Source organism: Anomaloglossus baeobatrachus, chromosome 6 (genome assembly GCF_048569485.1).
Source record: "Anomaloglossus baeobatrachus isolate aAnoBae1 chromosome 6, aAnoBae1.hap1, whole genome shotgun sequence".
NCBI classification, from domain to species: Eukaryota; Metazoa; Chordata; class Amphibia; order Anura; family Aromobatidae; genus Anomaloglossus; species Anomaloglossus baeobatrachus.
In genome coordinates, this window is record NC_134358.1 from 469,682,938 (window position 1) to 469,702,475 (window position 19,538).

At 38.8% G+C, this 19,538-nt stretch overlaps 1 protein-coding gene across 4 annotated transcripts in view; it reads right to left on the minus strand.

Annotated features, from left to right (window-relative positions):
- The window catches only part of CREB5 (cAMP responsive element binding protein 5), a 686,421-nt gene that overhangs the window by 193,813 nt on the left and 473,070 nt on the right, over positions 1 to 19,538 (minus strand). The window contains exon 1 of one of the 4 annotated variants that reach the window (XM_075315327.1): positions 16,309 to 16,382. The exons of the other annotated variants lie outside the window; for them this stretch is intronic. Within the exon in view, the coding sequence (XP_075171442.1) occupies positions 16,309 to 16,319 (11 nt within the window). The 5' untranslated portion in view covers positions 16,320 to 16,382. Of the gene's footprint in view, positions 1 to 16,308; positions 16,383 to 19,538 lie in introns of those variants that run through there. 4 annotated transcript variants of the gene reach the window in all.

Genomic DNA, 19,538 nt, shown 5'->3' on the forward strand with positions numbered 1-19,538 from the left:
CAATGAAAAACCAAAAGTCATTATCTCAGAAAACTAGAATAAGTACTACAAAACACCTGAAAAGGCTTCTTAAGTGTTAAAAATGGCCCCTTAGTCTGGTTCAGTAGGCTACACAATCATGGGGAGACTGATGAATTGACAGATTTCCAGAAGGCAGTCATTGAAACACTCCTCAAGGAAGATAAGCAACAAAATTCAAGAATATTAATGGAAGGTTGTGTGGAAGGAAAACGTGTGGTAGAAAAAGGTGCACAAGCAAAAGAGATACCCACAGCCTTGATAGGATTGTTAAGAAAAGGCCATTCAAAAATATAGAGGAGATTCACAAGGAGTGGACTGCTGCCGGAGTCAGTGCTTCAAGAGCCACCACACACAGATGTATCCAGGACATGAGCTACAACTGTCGCATTCCGTGTGTCAAGCCACTTATGACCAGTAGACAATGCCAGAAGTGTCTTACCTGGGCCAAGGAAAAAAAGAACTGGTGTTGTTTTTAGATTAAAGTAAATTTTGCATTTCATTTGGAAATCAAGGTCCCAGAGTCTGGAGGAAGAGTGGAGAGGCCACAGTCCAAGCTGCTTGAGGTCTAGTGTGAAGTTTCCACAATCAGTGATGGTTTGGAGAGCCATGTCATCTGCTGGTGTAGGTCTACTGTGTTTTATCAAGACCAAATTCAGCGCAGCCGTCTACCAGGAAATTTTAGAGCACTTCAAGCTTCCCTCTGCCAACAAGCTTTTTTGAGATGGAAATTTCATTTTCCAGCAGGACTTGGCACCGATCCACACTGCCAAAAGTACCAATGCCTGGCTTAATAACCACTGTATCACTGTGCTTGACTGACCAGCAAACTCACCTGACCTAAACCCCAAAGAGAATCTTTGAGGTATTGTCAAGAGGAAGATGAGAGACACCAGACCCAACAATGTAGATGAGCTGAAGGCTGCTATCAAAGGAACCTAGGCTTCTATATCACCTCAGCAGTGCCACAGGCTGATCTCCTCCATGCCACGCCGCATTGATGCAGTAATTCATGCAAAAGGAGCCCAGACCAAGTATTGAGGCATTTACTGTACAGACTCTTCAGTAGGCACCAACATTTCTGATTTTAAAATCATTTTATCAGTTGGTCTTATATAATATTCTAATTTTCTGAGATAATGACTTTTGGATTTTCATTGGCTGTAAGCCATAACCATCAACATTGACAGAAACAAACACTTGAAATAGATCACTCTGTGTGTAATGACTCTATATAATATGTGTTTACCTTTTTGTATTGAATTACTGAAATAAATTAACTTTTTGATGATATTCTAATTTATTGAGATGCACTTGTATGTATAATACAAACAGTCGTGAACATAAACAGATAGGTACTTTTACTATTAATGACTTTCTAGAAACCATGACTATGGTCTCCTCATCAAAATTTGTGATTTGTGCCTATTTACATGAAATATTAATCAGAGCAATCCGAAATATATGTGACCCAAGCCCGTGCCACTTGGAGTAAGTCAAACAACAGTTATCAGCATCTTGAATGATTAAACCTCAGCTCTCCTGAAACAATAAACCTCTCAACCCCAACCTTTATCTCGCTGTCTGCCTGCTCTCTGTTGACTTATGTTTGAGGATACAGGCATATGTTTTAGGAAGAGATATAAGAAATAAGGGAAATATGCTGGGATTACTGTAAACTGCAAACTGCTGGCAAAATATTTAGGTTTCTTTTGGTCTGGAGCCAGAGGAGTTTTTTTTCTGGAAATGAACACCACATCTTTATTAAGTTATGCCTATCTCTTTTATTAGAAACATACATTACATACTTGGCCTGCCAATTGGAAGAAATATGATAATGCATTTCATAAGCTAAATAAATAAACAAGGACTACGACATAAAGAAGCAGGTTGATACATTGAAAATAAGCGTTCTACTGGTATCATATTACATTTTTCAAAATTTCAGATGAAACAAGGCAAAAAATTGCCTGTATTTCAGAGTGGTAGATATAATTCCAATCGGTAAAATATACTAATTAAGAAATAGATATTTGTTTATAAAGATAAATCTGAAAAAAAATAATAATTTGTAGGGTTCGGTTCAAGGTTGTAGGTTTTTATTAACTCACGGCAAGAATTAAGTTTTCTGCTCTAGCCCTGTATCGAAATACCGTGGTAAAGACAGAATGATTTATTGGCATCCAGTAATCATGCCCCATCTGCTACCCCCAGCTATGACTCTGCATCAAAATTAAGAGCTTATAGGGGTTGTCCAGTACTTTTAATATTGATGACCTATTCTATCCTGTGCAGCTCCGCAACCAAGCACATCCGGGCAGCCATCGGCATCCATTTATACTGATGGCCTATTCTATCCTGTGCAGCTCTACAACCAAGCACATCAGGCCAGCCACCGACATCCATTTATACTGATGGCCTATTCTATCCTGTGCAGCTCTACAACCAAGCACATCCAGCTGCGATCGCCACCTATTAATATTGATGGCCTATTCTATCTTGTGCAGCTCAGCAACCAAGCACATCCGGCTGAACCCAGCTCCCACTAATTTGATATTGCTGATCTATCCCAAGGATAGACCATCAATATTAAAGCACAAAACAACCCCTTTAAATCAATATATTGGTGTAAATTGAAGTTCTTGGGTCCCAATAGAAAAACTGTAAGACTGTATGCTATGTATAGAACAGACAGAGGGGCCTTTCACACCATTAATGAAAGAGTATAGATGTCTGATTGAGGACAGAATAGCAGGTGGTTTAGATAAGAGTAATTTAACACGGATATGAACAATTTTGATGAGAGTACTCAGTACCACAACATGTTTCATGATGTTCCTGTCTCTCTGTAACTACACCTTCCAAGATTCAATGACATCTCATACATTTTGTTCATGGAGACTTAAATAGAAGTGAGGAAAAGTAACATGACCTGAAATGTTTCACTCAAAGGACTTTGCATTGGGGACTGCATATTAGTAAGTACAGTACCTGCTATTAATGCTCTAGACTGAATATACTATATCTATTTAAAGGCTTGATAACCCCTACAAGTGGGAATTTCATCTCTTCCCCATCTGTACATGCATGAATAAGTTGCATGCAATATCTTAAAGGAAATATGTCAGTAAATTTTTGCTATTTCATTTGAGAGCAGTATGATGTAGGAGCAGAGACCTTGATTCAAGACGTGTGTCACTTACTAGGCTCCTTGCTGTCGTTGTAATAAATTCAGTGTTTTATCAGTAGGAGATTATCATTAGAGGGCTAGTTGTCTTGGGCCTTGCAGTCCTCCTGTTCTGTGTAACCCCGCCACCACCACTGATTAGCAGCTTTCTGTCATTGTATAGTGTACACAGAAAGCTGTTAATCAGTGTTGTGGGTGGAGTTATACACTGCTGGTAGATCGGTGGCAAAGAAATTAGTGATTTTATCAAAACTGTACCAATCAGCTCACTAAGTGATACATCTCTGGAATCCTGATCTCTGCCCCTACATCATGTTGATTCTCCATGTAACCATGTTGCAACTTTATATTTTCTTCTGTATTTTGTGCCTCTGAGTGTGAACTTGGCATTGGTCAATGAACGTTACTGTTTACACCTTATCCTTGAAGAGAACATTTACTTTTTCCTGAAACTCTTGTACAGTAATGTTTCTTCAACATTAGGTATTTTTGTATCAACTAAAAACAGAATTTAAGGAAATATCATTGCAGAGTTGACCTTCAGACTATGGATGGATCCGTTTAGTAAACCATTAAACAAATTACTAAATATTTAAGAGAGAATATAAAGGGACCTTGTTCCACAGAGGAGCACAGCTCCTGCAGCCTAGTTAACGTTCCGGCGAAGAACGTCATTGACTCATTGATCTCCAGCAGCTATCAGGGGACAGAATTCCACCTTTGCATCAGACAAATGTTCAGTGCATGGGAGGATCTCTAACAGCAATCAGGTTAAACATGAAATAATGCAGGATATATAATGTGTCATTCAATAATGTGTGGATGTCCAAACAAAAAAATACAAGATTGAGCTGGTTTTGTTTCATTCCTTTAAATGTCATTGTAACAAGGGGTGAGATATTTACAAGTCTGAGCTGTGAAGACTGTATCCATTACATATGCTTTTGTTAATTATGTTCATGGGATCTGAACTAATTTATTAGCCAACCCTAATAGTATGAGTTAAATTGAAAAGCAAGTGTATGACGTGTGCAATATTACAAGACAAATACATCCAATACTGGATTTACTAAAATCAAGTGAAAAAACCAGACCAACATATTGCTTCCAAAGCCAAACTTTTAAAGTTTCAGCCCATCAATATTACAGTAAAATATATAGTGCCTATCTTACCCATAAAGCATCGTGTTCAGAAGAAACCTTCTATGCTGCCCCGACGCGTGTTTTGCACCTTATGGCTTTTTCAAAAGGATGTGTGTAAAGGGCTGACCTGTCATGAATATTTATAAAAACTGGAACAAGCCCAATAAAATCATGGTGCATGCAGGTGGAAGTGTACACCATCGTGTTCATCCCTCTCGGACGCCATCATAAAATGATGTGGGATACATAATGTGTCATCCAAAAATGTGTGGAATTCCAAGCAAAAAATACAAGATTTGGATGTTTTGTTTAATTCCTTTATATGTCAGCGCAACCAGAGGTGAGATATTTACAAGTCTGGACAATGAAGACTGAATCCATTGAGTATGTTTTTTGTTAAATAATTTTCATGGGATCTGAACTAATATATTAGCCGATGGAATAATCAGCAATTCTCTGGTTTGTAAATATTATTAGACTCTTATATGTTGACAGAATACATATGTCTTCTGACTGGCAAACTGAGAAGTAACTATATTCCAAATTTTAGCGCTTCCCTAATAAATACAGTGCCTACAAGTAGTATTCAACCCCCTGCAGATTTAGCAGGTTTACACATTTGGAATTAACTTGGCATTGTGACATTTGGACTGTAGATCAGCCTGGAAGTGTGAAATGCACTGCAGCAAAAAAGAATGTTATTTCTTTTTTTATTTTTTTTTTTAAATTGTGAAAAGTTTATTCAGAGGGTCATTTATTATTCAACCCCTCAAACCACCAGAATTCTGTTTGGTTCCCCTAAAGTATTAAGAAGTATTTCAGGCACAAAGAAGAATGAGCTTCACATGTTTGGATTAATTATCTCTTTTTCCAGCCTTTTCTGACTAATTAAGACCATCCCCAAACTTGTGAACAGCACTCATACTTGGTCAACATGGGAAAGACAAAGGAGCATTCCAAGGCCATCAGAGACAAGATCGTGGAGGGTCACAAGGCTGGCAAGGGGTACAAAACCCTTTCCAAGGAGTTGGGCCTACCTGTCTCCACTGTTGGGAGCATCATCCGGAAGTGGAAGGCTTATGGAACTACTGTTAGCCTTCCACGGCCTGGACAGCCTTTGAAAGTTTCCACCCGTGCCGAGGCCAGGCTTGTCCGAAGAGTCAAGGCTAACCCAAGGACAACAAGGAAGGAGCTCCGGGAAGATCTCATGGCAGTGGGGACATTGGTTTCAGTCAATACCATAAGTAACGTACTCCACCGCAATGGTCTCCGTTCCAGACGAGCCCGTAAGGTACCTTTACTTTCAAAGCGTCATGTCAAGGCTCGTCTACAGTTTGCTCATGATCACTTGGAGGACTCTGAGACAGACTGGTTCAAGGTTCTCTGGTCTGATGAGACCAAGATCGAGATCTTTGGTGCCAACCACACACATGACGTTTGGAGACTGGATGGCATTGCATACGACTACAAGAATACCATCCCTACAGTCAAGCATGGTGGTGGCAGCATCATGCTGTGAGGCTGTTTCTCAGCCAAGGGGCCTGGCCATCTGGTCTGCATCCATGGGAAGATGGATAGCACGGCCTACCTGGAGATTTTGGCCAAGAACCTCCGCTCTTCCATTAAGATGGGTCGTCATTTCATCTTCCAAGAAGACAACGACCCAAAGCACACAGCCAAGAAAACCAAGGCCTGGTTCAAGAGGGAAAAAATCAAGGTGTTGCAGTGGCCTAGTCAGTCTCCTGACCTTAACCCAATTGAAAACTTGTGGAAGGAGCTCAAGATTAAAGTCCACATGAGACACCCAAAGAACCTAGATAACTTGGAGAAGATCTGCATGGAGGAGTGGGCCAAGATAACTCCAGAGACCTGTGCCGGCCTGATCGGGTCTTACAAAAGACGATTATTAGTTGTAATTGCAAACAAGGGTTATACCACAAAATATTAAACCTAGGGGTTTAATAATAATTGACCCACACTTTTATGTTGAAAATGTATAAAAAATTTAACTGAGCAACATAACTTGTTGGTTTGTAAGATTTATGCATCTGTTAATAAATCCTGCTCTTGTTTGAAGTTTGCAGGCTCTAACTTATTTGCACCTTATCAAACCTGCTAAATCTGCAGGGGGTTGAATACTACTTGTAGGCACTGTACATGTAAAATTGACCAAAGATTTTACACCAGTCATTTTTAATATTGCTTAGATACACATTTGTGTAATAGGTAATGTAATTTCAATAGTATTCATAAACCTTTATTTTTGCATCTATGTAGTTTACAGATTAGGATTAAGTATAGGTATGTGGCCACATATTGTAAAACAAGAGTCCACATGACATATGCTCCTTTCTACACAAATTAACTCTAGTAGCAACATGGTAAAGTTGAGTTATTTTATCCGAAATAGTTCTGTATATGTTCAGAATCATGGCTCTTCTATGTCATTGATCTTATTACGTTGCTTCTCCGCTTCATATTGGTACATTAAGCCTCTTATAAAGTATCGCCAGTTTTCCATAATTTTATTTGCCAACCGAAGTTTCCCAGACATTACTCTAAATGACCTTTACAAACTTCTCATGGACTTCTTTTCATAGGTGTGAGTAGTACATTTTACACTTTATAAAAGGTATGTCTGGAAACGTAGCGGAAACACTCTTAAGGCAAAACTTCTAGAATTTAAAGGGGCTTTAAACATTTTTTTTCAAACAAAAAAGAATGTTATAAAAAAAATTATGTCTTCCGTAGCTCCAGTGCAGTCCCTGTCAGTCTTTGTTTTCTTTAATGCAGTTGTCACATTCTGTCCTTCTCAGTTGATGGGCTAGCCAACACTTGGCTTAGCTGTGATGCCAGTAAGTAAAACACACGACTACTCAGGCTACAGAGAAATTATTTGGCAATTGTTTGATTTTTATTTTATTTTGCTGATTTTTGATATTTTTTTTCTTCATTGAGAACACCTTTAACTCTGCCTTGTTTACAATCTCTAATAGTAGTCTTCATACTATACTAACAGCCATAAGTCTAATGCCACAATGCTAAACGGTGCCCATACCATTGTGCACCAAATACCACAAACACTTAGCTATGTATATTAAATAGAGATGAACAATCCTGAACAGTAAAGTTCAGGGGTCGTACCGAACACAGACTTTACAAAAAGTCAGTGTTCAAATTTGGAATTCAGGGTCTCTATGTATGCTGACTAGGGATGAGTGAACCTGAGGTTGGGTGTGCAGTGTTCGTACCAAACACAGACTTTACACAAAAAACAGAGTTTGGATTCGGAGTTTGGGTGCTTTACATTTGAACATCACTTCCTCGAGCATCGCTGTGCTCAGGTAATCTCGGTCCTCAGCCAATTGCGAGCCACTTGCGGTGCTTGAATGGCTTTCACTGGCGGTGTCAACAGAATAATCGGATGTAGTGTGTACCCCCCAAATGTGGGCAAAGACTCTAACTGCCTATGTAGGGACTTGCATTTGGGTTCAGATCAAGTTTGGGGCCCAAAGCGATCTCAATTTAAAGTTCAGCTGACCCTGCCAAGCCAAACTTCCATGGGTCCCCTCATCTCTAATGCTGACCACTTGAAAGAACATCACTGTCATCGGTTAGGCCCGGTCCAGTTCAAGCCACTTGCATTGTTTGAATCGCTCTTACTTGGGGTAACAACAGCATGATCAGACGTAGTGTATAAAAAAAATAATAAATGAAAAAACAATGCCCATCCCTCCTCGAAAATGCTCTGTTTATGGCTGCATGTATGTGGCCGGTGACCCGAACTGCCAATCAGTGACTTACAATAGGGTTCAGGTCAAGTCCAGGTCCCAAATGGAACTTTACCTAAAGTCCAGCTGAACCTGCTCATCTCTAATGTTAAATATTATCTGGTACCTTTTTCTGAACTTTCTAGTTAATAATGTAATAGTGGTCTAAGAAAAGGGTGTAGACTTTAGCAACCAAATTAACTTTCATACACTCAAAGTACTTGTGGTCTACTTATGTCTTCAATAGTTTTCCACTCTTTTAAGAGCTTTATTAATGAGCCAAGGGTGCTCCAATAGTTTAAAAGAAAAGCCATACTTACCGGGCAGTGCCAGGTTTCTGGCCGCCTCTTCAGGTGGGCCACGTCACATGACAGCTGCCACCATTAAGTAACCCCTGGTAGGTAAGTATTTTTCCTACCCTAGGCTCAGTAATAAAGCTTTTTATAGTAGTGGATAACTGCTTTAAGGAAACCCTTCAAATGGGTGTCATTAAAGGGGTTTTACAATTTATAAAAAAAAGTGGCCAAAAGAATGTATGCTTGTATAGCAACAGACACAGACAGTACTCACTTTCCTCAGGTCCAGTGCCGGATTTCCACCACTGCTCTGGGTTCTGTGTATTGCCAGCAGAAGTGAGATCATCACTACAGTGCACATCACTGCTGCAGTCAATCACTGAGCTCAGTGGCTCTGCTGATGTAAACGGCATGATCCACAGCTTCATGATTTGGTTGCAGCGATGATGTGCACTCTAGTGGTGATCTCCCCTTGCACTGGAGCAATATGTACATACTGTATATGTATCATCTGTGGACAGCTTTGTGCATTCCAAGCATCTGTACACAGAAAACCAAATTGCATATTTTAGACCTAACCCAACAGATGAGGCTCAAGTTTTACATCACAGACAGCCTACAGAAAAGACTAACAATGAAAAATTACACCTCTAGTAAAAAAGCATAATGTGTTTCACGTGTTCTTAATATATCATGTGCATATTATTGGCCATAAGCTTAGATCCACATAGCTCAATTTTACATTGCTGTCTCAAAGGTACACACATAAGCAGCCAAAAAAACAATGGGCCGTAAATCATTTGATACATAGCTAAAAAGAAAGTGTCAGTCGGCCATAGAAGTTGTGCACATCAGCAGTTTATTTCCTCTGTTTTCAGCTGATTGTGAGTAGATGTTGAAAGCATCTGCATTACACAACTTTTCTGAAGTATACTTGTTAATGAGCCAATGATGTAGTAATACACAGACTACTGCTGTACATTGACTATCCATACCCAGACACCCACGGATTACTGCTGAGAGCACAAAATAACTATGATACTCTGATTGGTATAACTAGACCGGTGGGGTACCCAGGGGTGGACATATCATTAGTGCAACCACACAGGGGCCTGAGAAGTAAGGCGTCTTATTTCTACCTCCAAAGCAGGTGGAATTATGCATTTTGATGAGCTCTTGTGCTGCACACGGCCCATATATTGTTTTTACACAAGGGCCCTTTCCGTTCTGTGTCCGCCAGTGCAGGTACCACATTATTTAGTTATTCTAAAACATTCCAAGATCATCTCATCACAAGCTGCAGACTCCTTACACTACATTACATGACAACCCTTTCCCGAACTTGACACTCTATGATGCCGTGTACTCAGCCTAAAAGAATTGAACCACTTCTACCACCCTCATTGAAACCAGCATAGTCAATAGCTAATATTTAGATATTCCCTTAAAGTAGTCATTGCCTTTAAAAAGCCAAATCGAGCCTTACATGAAACTCGTTTGACCTCCTTTCAGTCAAAATTGGTGCTTTTTGTCAGAAACAATAGCGCATGCAACCAAACTATTGTTCCCAACAAGAAATGGACACTGACAGAAGTCAAAGGAGAAAGTTTCATATTTTAGACTCCATTTGCTTCGTTGAAGTCAATAGCTAAATGGAAGACTGCAAAAGTGCAGACATGTTACGGTATATGGTCCAAGGTACAGACCTATATATGAATATATCAGAATGCAAATAGAATTAGCTACATGTAACATTACCACAGTCTCAATACATTCCCTAGTGCTAGAGAATTAGTTACATTACTAGTATTTGTCATTGGTGACCTACCGCTTCCACTCTTTCATATGGTCACATCTGTTGCATTATCTGTTGGTGAGATAATTGAGGTGAGGGTGCACCCTTTATTCATGCTTGGTTATTTATGTGATGTGTGTTAATTTCTGGTGGATACATATAGTAGTCTACTGAGTAGTCCATATGTGGTGCACAGACTGATGTATAACTGGGAAAAGGGTTAAAAACTCACTGTCAAGTAACCTGATTAGGGCATTCTTCGTTAATCGAGGGGAAATATTCTCATCTTGACCCTCCATTAATTAGCCTGTGTGTAGAACAGCAATAAAAAACAGATCTCTGTCTTTGGAGGACCAGATTTGTTTGTTACAGTGATTTTAATTCAATGAGCACCATGTAATGCTTTATTTGTCATGTGGCAGTGCTGCAACACAAGTGGTCACTTATCAGGTCCGGTGCCTCCACATACATGGGATTTCATTAGAAGGAAACCCTCTGATTAGTTTATTTTCCCAGGACACTTCATAGCGACAGTTTTCACACATTTGTGAAATGATGACCATCAAGAGACCTGGAGGTTGAGAAGGCACAATCATGAAACGTTGACCATCAGAAGACCTACAGCTTGAGAAGGCTTGAGATTTGAGCATGGTGTGTGTACATGGATGATGTAAAACTGGCCTAACAAGAAGGGATTATGCAAAGAACACAACCCCTTAAAGGGCATACAATTGTGGTTTGGTGGGCGCCCTGTTGGTGCAACTACTTGTGGAAAAGACATGGTATCAGGGTCCAAAACTGGTCAAGCCTAATGCCTTAGAGCATAAGTACATAACAGTAATGAATTCTGAAAACTCATAGCATGAAACTGGAAATGATCATTGCTTTCACAAGTTTGGAAGACGTGGCTGGAAATCCTCTACAACACAATGTTTGGTGGCAATATTGGGGGTTACTCGTCTTCAAAGAAAAAGATGAAGAAGTCATGAAGAAAGGGAGGAAATGTCAGGAAAACACTTGTATACATTATTCTGCTCAGGACGGCTTTCTCTGAGCTTGTGACCTCAGCTGACTGATCTTCTAGTTGTAGTGTGCACAGTGCACATTACACGCATACCTCCACTGTTTTATGCATTGTATTTTACTACTGGAAATCCTGTATGAGGTATCCAAACAAATGCTTGGTTATAAAGTCATACTAGATAGAACGTCCTGGACGTTTTCATGTTATTAATCAAAAATTGACATCTTTTGTATACTAAATGGGTAGACAATGCTCATGCACCATTAAATGGTTTAGCTATAACACTAAATATGAGAACATTTCAAAAATACCACATAAAAAGTGTGTTGTATAAATAGTTTCATGAATAAGAAAAATCATTAAATGTAATATAAATCTCATTGTAAAATCTGAGAAATTCATAGAATATTCAGGTAAAGAAAAAATTCACAATTAAAAGGACACTTTAAAGGGTTATTACCATCTCTAAGAGTCTTTTCTAATATTTAGCAGCTATAATAATGATAATATTGCCAAATTCCCCCAATTAGATATGTAGTATAGTTCTCCTGATTAGCTATGTCACTTACCTCATGTGCAGGACAGTAAAGTAACTAAAGGCCCTGTCACACACAGAGATAAATCTGCGGCAGATCTGTGGTTGCAGTGAAATTGTGGACAATCAGTGCCAGGTTTGTGGCTGTGTACAAATGGAACAATATGTCCATGATTTCACTGCAACCACAGACCTGCCAAAGATTTATCTCTGTGTGTGACGGGGCCTTTAGGTATCCAGGGTTACAACCACTCATATAGTGACAGTTAGTTGCTAGTGGTCATAACCACTGATACCTAAGCTACTTTAATGCCCTGCACATGAGGTAAATGACATAGCTGATCAAGAGAACTATACTACAGTTCTAATTGGAGGTATTTGCCAATAATATTATACCTAGTACCTTTTGGGATAGGATCTTGGAGATGAGAATAACCCTTTAAATGTCGTATTGCTGAGATTATCCGTACAACTCGTTAGGCCTGCATTTTTATGAGATGATGATGTGCTTGGGGTAGGGCTATGATAAACTACGTTGTGCTATATATGACTAATTACTAACTCTTCTACAACAATATATACGAATTGTGTATAACTTTTTTGGAACCTTCAGAAAAAAATAACTAATGAAGCCTTGTATCAGTCAGCCTTTAATGAGTTGTTGAACAGCCTCTAACACGTCGACTTTCACACTCCATTCAGTGCAATAGATACATAGAGTGTACAGTACTTGTAGGGGATATTTCATTCACGTGCTAACACAGAACATGTTTGAATTGCTCATAAAAGTTTCCAGGGCTTATGATTGTAGCAGATTTTTATTATTAATTTAAATTGTCTGGCGAGTGCGTATTTTAAGTCTATTAAGGCCATTAAGGGATAGGCTCTTTCACTACATGGAGTATAAAGTAAAATAAAGGGCTTGCTAGGCTTCCCCCACAATAAACCACATGCACAAACACTGCAGTAAATGCCTATAAACAATATATCCTAACTAAATATTTCTTAGGCTTCATTTCCCTATTTTTCGGAATATAATAAACAGAACATAATTCCCCGCGTTAACATGAAGGCAGAATAAATGCTTTTAATAATGTATTAGTATATTACACAGCAAACTATGTATAATATTTTAATTCCTGTTTTTTATCTAAATGACTAGTTATGGGATTAAGACCAAAATGGCTATGCACTTTCATATATATTATATTTACTATTGTCATCCAATAGTACATATTTTTATACATTTTTTTATCTAAATACCCTCCTATGATACAGTCCATTTTTGTAGAAGTATATTAAAGATAAATTCAATTTGTAGAATATATTTAATACTTAATTAGAAGTGTGTTGGGTATTTGCCAGGATTGTTTTTTTCCTACATATAGTAGATTATTATATAGAGTATATCCTATACGTATTATAATATATTAATCGCCAATTATTAATCACCCAGCATACATAATAGCCTTTTACAAACTACAATAATTTTATCTAGCGACATCATATGTCTTCGCGTTTTTGTCAGCGGAAGGAATAAAACTATAAATTGACTATAAATGTCTGTATTCCTTATTGTTTCTTGTTTTTATTAATATTTAATACACTTTTATATATTTCTTTTTTAATCTATTGCACCAGAATGGCTAGATTACCTATAATACACCAGGTGACATATATTCCTGTGACAGTTTAGGTTCTAGGTACAAGATGTATTTTTAATTTTATATTTTTCAAGTGTTTTTTTTAAAGGTTTTCTTAATCTTTTTTTAAAGGATACCATGGTGCAACTTTCTTGTATTCAGATTCTACTTTAGCTGTATATTTGGTGAGTTTTTGATACTGTGGATTTTCAGCAGCATTTTAGCACAAATTAGCTAATTTAGGTTACTTGCGTTTTTTACATGCATGTTTATTTCTACTGAGACCTTTTTTTGGTGGTTAAGTTTTAACTAAAACTAGTTTGTTTTTGGTCAAGTGTTAGCTAAAACCAGTTTGTTTTTGGTCAAGTTTTAGCTAAAACCAGTTTGTTTTTGGTCACGTTTTAGCTAAAACCGGTTTGTTTATGGTCAAGTTTTAGCTAAAACCAGTTTGTTTTTGGTCGCGTTTTAGCCAAAACTAGTTTGCTTTTGGTCAAGTTTTAGCTAAAACCAGTTTGTTTTTTGTCAAGTTTTAGCTAAAACCAGTTTGTTTTTGGTCGAGTTTTAGCCAAAACTAGTTTGCTTTTGGTCAAGTTTTAGCTAAAACCAGTTTGTTTTTTGGTCAAGCTTTAGCTAAAACCAGTTTGTTTTTTGGTCAAGCTTTAGCTAAAATCAGTTTGTTTTTAGTCAAGCTTTAGCTAAAGCCAGTTTGTTTTAGGTCAAGTTTTCGGTAAAATCTGTTGATTTTTTTAAACTCCCTATAACCTAACTTTGGTAAGAGGTTATCAATCAAGGTATATGTTGATTTTTTTACTGCAGTGGAAATGCAATAAAAACATATTAATATTATTTATCTGCAGAATTTCATGACTTCATTGAAAAACTAGGTGAAAAATCTGCCAAATAAACTGACTACAATAGAAATTGATATGCTGCGGTTTGAAAAATTGGTCAATTTCCACAGACTTAAAAAAAATCACAGTGGGCAATAGATTCAAATTAATCTCATCCATTTTGCTGGAAGTGTAATACGCTTCAATTATTCCGCATGCAAATAAGTAGGAGAAAAACCCAGAATACGGACTTTTTTATGCACAACTATATTATAACAGTTAGTTGCATATAGTTGAATGTTCATTAAAATTAATTACATTCACTTCTAATTTGCTGTATAAGTGTCAACAAGTGGATTTAGAACGCAATGAGTCTAGAACTTTAACAAGTCTTAACTCGGTTATAGCCATATACTCAGAATTTCCAGACCTTAACACTTACCTATCAATGTACTATACAAGAAAATGACCGTAACAAGTGTATTAGCCCAAGGCCTTGCACTTTGAGTCTTTTTCTGCAGCAGACAGCGCCATGACAGTGACCCTGGCTACACAATCATGAGCCTATCTGTTAATCAATACACTTCCTTCTCTACAAGTTGTGCTCTTGTCAGGCCAGCAAGACATCTCACAGATGAGCTTCAAGGAATTCAGCCACTGTCTGTAGAAACCACTTCATTGTATTTATAACACAGCCCAGCTTTTCCCTGATCTGCTGGTGTGCATTCTCTTTGAATGACACTTTTACACTGATTTCCTTATTCCAAACTGTTGAAAAGTACAAAAAAAAAAGAAAGAACCTGATCAACAAGAAAGAAACAAGACACAGGTTTGTCCTCCTGCCAGTTACAACAAGTTTTATATAGCACATCTAGAGATTAACCTGTTCAGTTCTATAGATATAGCAGAACTGACACCGATTGTTAATTCTTTGGAGTTGAATTTTCCGAATTTGGATCATTTTCACAACAAGATGCGATTACATCTGGCCATCTCAGCTCCGTTCAATCTGTACATTAACTAAGTATACAGAATAACTTCCTCATTCTCCAACACATGTTAATAATTTCCATTATTCCCATTCACGGAATGGATTGGCGTAACCGGCGATAATTGTTTTAATTGTCAGATAGGGATTACAGCAGATTACGTCTGCATAAATTAAGTACCAGCCACCAAATTAGTACCTAGTCTGAGCCCTCATCGTATAATAGGAGAGTGCTGTTTACTACTCAGGTGAGTCATTGTTTAGCAGAAGAAAAGTTTCTTCTCAGTCTGCGAAAACAAAATTCCAAGATTATAATGGAGGAACTGTAAAGCAACCTGAGAGTGGAAACCCGAGATCCCATTGTCATTGTAAGATTAGCGCACTCTCAGGATGTCTCTGGTGAATTCAGGCTCCGTCCAATAAATACAAATGATCGCTAAATCTTTTGCAGAAAGGTCATTTTCTAATTAACTAGTTAAACTTTCACCTTCTCCCCTCCTTGACATTCGGAGAAGGTGCGCAGCTTTCTTGACTATTTAATCTTTCCAATTGTGGCAGAAAATAATTTGCAGCTGTGATAACATCCCCAATCTTTTGCCTTTTTTTCTTTTCCAAACCAACATTATAACATGGCTTTTCCTTATAACAGATAAAAGAAGGAGTCTGTGAATAATTAGTGATGGCAGGCTAAAGCCAGTTCATGTTCTTCATACTGATAATAAACTATAGCCCCCAGGAGAACAGGTAACTACTTTGTAACTCTGACCCTTTTCACTCTCACATTACTTAACTGGGCTACGGAGCCAACATTACATCACTTACTAAGCATTGGTCCCTTCTCATTAACCCACTAATGACTACTCATCTCTTGGTTGGAATGTACAACTTCTACGCCGTGCTGCTCAGTCAATGCTCTACCTCCTCCTCCTGCTGCTTCTGTCCTTCAACAATGAAGAAACTCCTTACAAAGTGCCCACAGAAATGTCACTTGAGGCATACTGTGCATACATAGGCATATTCTCAACTATAGAAGAAAAATATTCATAAATGAAAAAAAAAATGAAAAATGAGCAACTAACCTCATGGACATCACTGATTCTGTATTCCCTGCTGAGGAGCAGAACACGAGAGCCCTGGAATGAGTGTATGTAGAACCAGAGCCAAAGCTTAACTAGCCTGTGTGAGTCATATCCTTCCCATTTGATTCCCCTCCAGATGGTGATGTAATGCTCTGGCCCTCTCTCGCTCACTCTCTCTCAGTGCACACACCACCCCTCCTTCTCATTTTAGCTCAGTGCTGGTGAAGTCACCATTTAATTCTGGCAGGGCTGCAACGAAAAAACTTCAACGTAACCAAAACAGCCCAAGGCGAAGTTCCAAACTTGGTGGTGCAATTGCCATTGGAAACTAGATAAACATTAGAAGAAACAGTGCCACAAAAGCCAAACAGCTGTCAAAAACATCACATTAAGAAAGTATACGCAATAATCAATTATATAGGATGGAGATTTGTATATTTACACCTGCAGTGACCATCAGCCTGCGAATCATGAGGAAGCTTACTATAGTCAATGTCCTATACAGGCTTATCTTATATATTTGTTATATAGATAATTTGTGATTTATTTTTGTTTACACTCTAATGATAGGCCATTGGTTTAAAAAAAAAAAAAAAAGATATGTTATCTAACAAATAGGCTTTAGATTGAGACTATATTCAGGATTGGACTGGCCCACAGGAGGACAGGAGAATCTCCCGGTGGGCCAATGTACAGGAGTGGGATCGTTACCCACCTATATAAGCAGTATATGGCACTATACACTTTATTCACTAGTTACAGACAATGGCAGCATTTCATCATTTAAAAAAACTACCCAATATATTACTATATAGAAGTCAAGGTAAATTTGGTAATATTTTCATGTAGCTGAGTAGTGGGCCTCCAGAGGCAATATTACTGATGGGCACCTGCCACCCCAATCCGACACTGACTACAGGTGAAGGAAAAGATCACATGTCAGGTGCTATGACAAGCAAGGAGCAAAAATCAAACTGGTTCCAACTTTTTTCAACTTCCATGTGGGCTGCAATGTGACAGCAAACACCTGCTATGTTGTAGCAGTGGTATAGAGCAATCTATAGTCATGCGACTGATGTCATGAGCAAAGTAGCCCCAGCCTCGAAGAGTTCTCTCCACTATATGCAAATAATGCATTTTCATGGTGTAATGAAAAGTAAACTTTTTGCTTCAGTTCCTTGTTACTTTCAAAATTATTAATGGCTGTCAATGAATGGGAAAACTCCATTTTAATCCTAGAAGCTCTATTAACCAAATCTTGAGGATCCAGTCACTGACCGCAAGAAGAATCCATAAATCTGTAGTATCCATTGCAGAATTTTTTTTATTACTTTTTCAATTGTCATTGTGATTTGATTTTATAAACACAAAACTGGGAAACAGCTATCTGAATTTGGCAGACGTGTAAAACTGGTACCTGTAGTACCAACCAAGTGCCGATATAGTAGATTAGAACAAGGAATTGTAGGGCAAAGCATGTTATAATAATTGCTGATGCTAATCTATTAGAATATACAAACCACTGGGTACCATATCAAAGAAGTTTTTTTTTTATGTAATCAGGAACAAGCCACAATATTTATCAATAATTAGAAAAATTGTGGCAAAACAACAACAACATTTTTTAAAAAAACCCTATAAACCATATACGAACTTTATTTTACAAAAAGCAAGGATACAATTATTTGGAAATCTCATGTAGCCATATTTTATACACAACAGAACATAAAAACACATAAGTTAAAAGTTAGACATTTTTCCATTTAATTAAAAAAATGAATTGCAAAATTGATGGGTGCAACACATCTCAAAAAAGAAAAGACCATGTTAGAGAGGCAAAGTCTTTCAGAGGCAAAGATAGTCAAATATTCACTAATATGTGAACGACTGTCTAAAAATTCTGAAACAATTTCAGAAAAATATGTCTCATTTTCAAATTGCTTTGAATATCCATCTACAGTGTATAATATCAGCCAAACATTGTTAGATTCTAGAGAAATCCATGTGCAGGAAGCACAAGATTGACGGACAATAATAGATGCTCGTGATCTATGGGACCTCAGGTGACACTGCTTTAGGCCTCTTTCACATGTCTGTGAAAATCACGCACATTTTTCATGAACATGTCAAAGGTGCGTATTGCCCTCCGTGTGCCGTGTTTATGGCACAGGTGTGTTCTCTGTGTGTTATGCGTGATAACACACGGAGAACGGGAACTTTCTGCGCACCTGTCCCTGGCGTTGCTCTTTGTGGTGCTGGTCTTCGGTCTCCGCCCTGCCGACTGCCCGCTGATGCTGTTTCCGGCCCACAGTGGAGTGAATATGCAATGAGCATAATGAGCGGGGGTCGGAAGTAAGTGACAGCAGTGGCAGAGACAGCAGTACTGGAGAAGGTGAGAATAGAAATTCCTTTTAATTCCCAAGCACGTGTTTTTTCTCCGGTGCGTGTCACACGGATCACATCCATGTGGTCCATGTGCGGTCTGTGTGACACCCATGATGCTGGAGAAAAACGGACATGTCTACGTGTGGAGCACATGGGCACACATATGCTCCACACGTACACATATCCATGGCAAAACACGGATGTGAGCACAAACCCATTGATTTTAATGGGTCTACGTGTGCCCGTGTCTCCGGTACGTGAGCAAACGGACCAAACACATACCGGAGACACGGACATGTGAAGGGGGCCTTAACAGTGTTTTTTTTGCAGGGGTACGTGCCTGTACGGCGTACCGGAAAATCTGAAGAGCACCTCTGGCTCTGTCCACATGGCTAATTTGTAAACTATACAAATTAGCCATGTGTGGAGCGGAGGTACAAGCCAGAGGCGTATCTAGGGAGGAGCTGGTGGGGCGCTGGCGGGCTGCCTGATGCGGCGGTGTGGACGTCTGCCGGGGTGGGAGCCGCTATTGTCTGAGCATGGCTGTCACGCTGACAGCCGCACTCATAGAAAGTGCAGCGCGTGGCTCCCACTGCTCAATTGTCCTTCTATCTGTCAGACGCGAGGACAATTGAAGTAGTAATCCCTGGCGCTGACTTCTGGGTCAGTGCGTCGGCTTTCATGTGATCAGGTCAGCTGATTAGACTGCTGACCCGGAAGCCAGCGCTGCAGCGCAGAGGCAGCAGAGAATCGCTGATAAGTGCTCCACTGTGGAGCTGAAGACACGGAGGAGGAACATTATGGGGTGAGAGGGGGGGAGTATTTATGAAACAGTATGGGGGAGA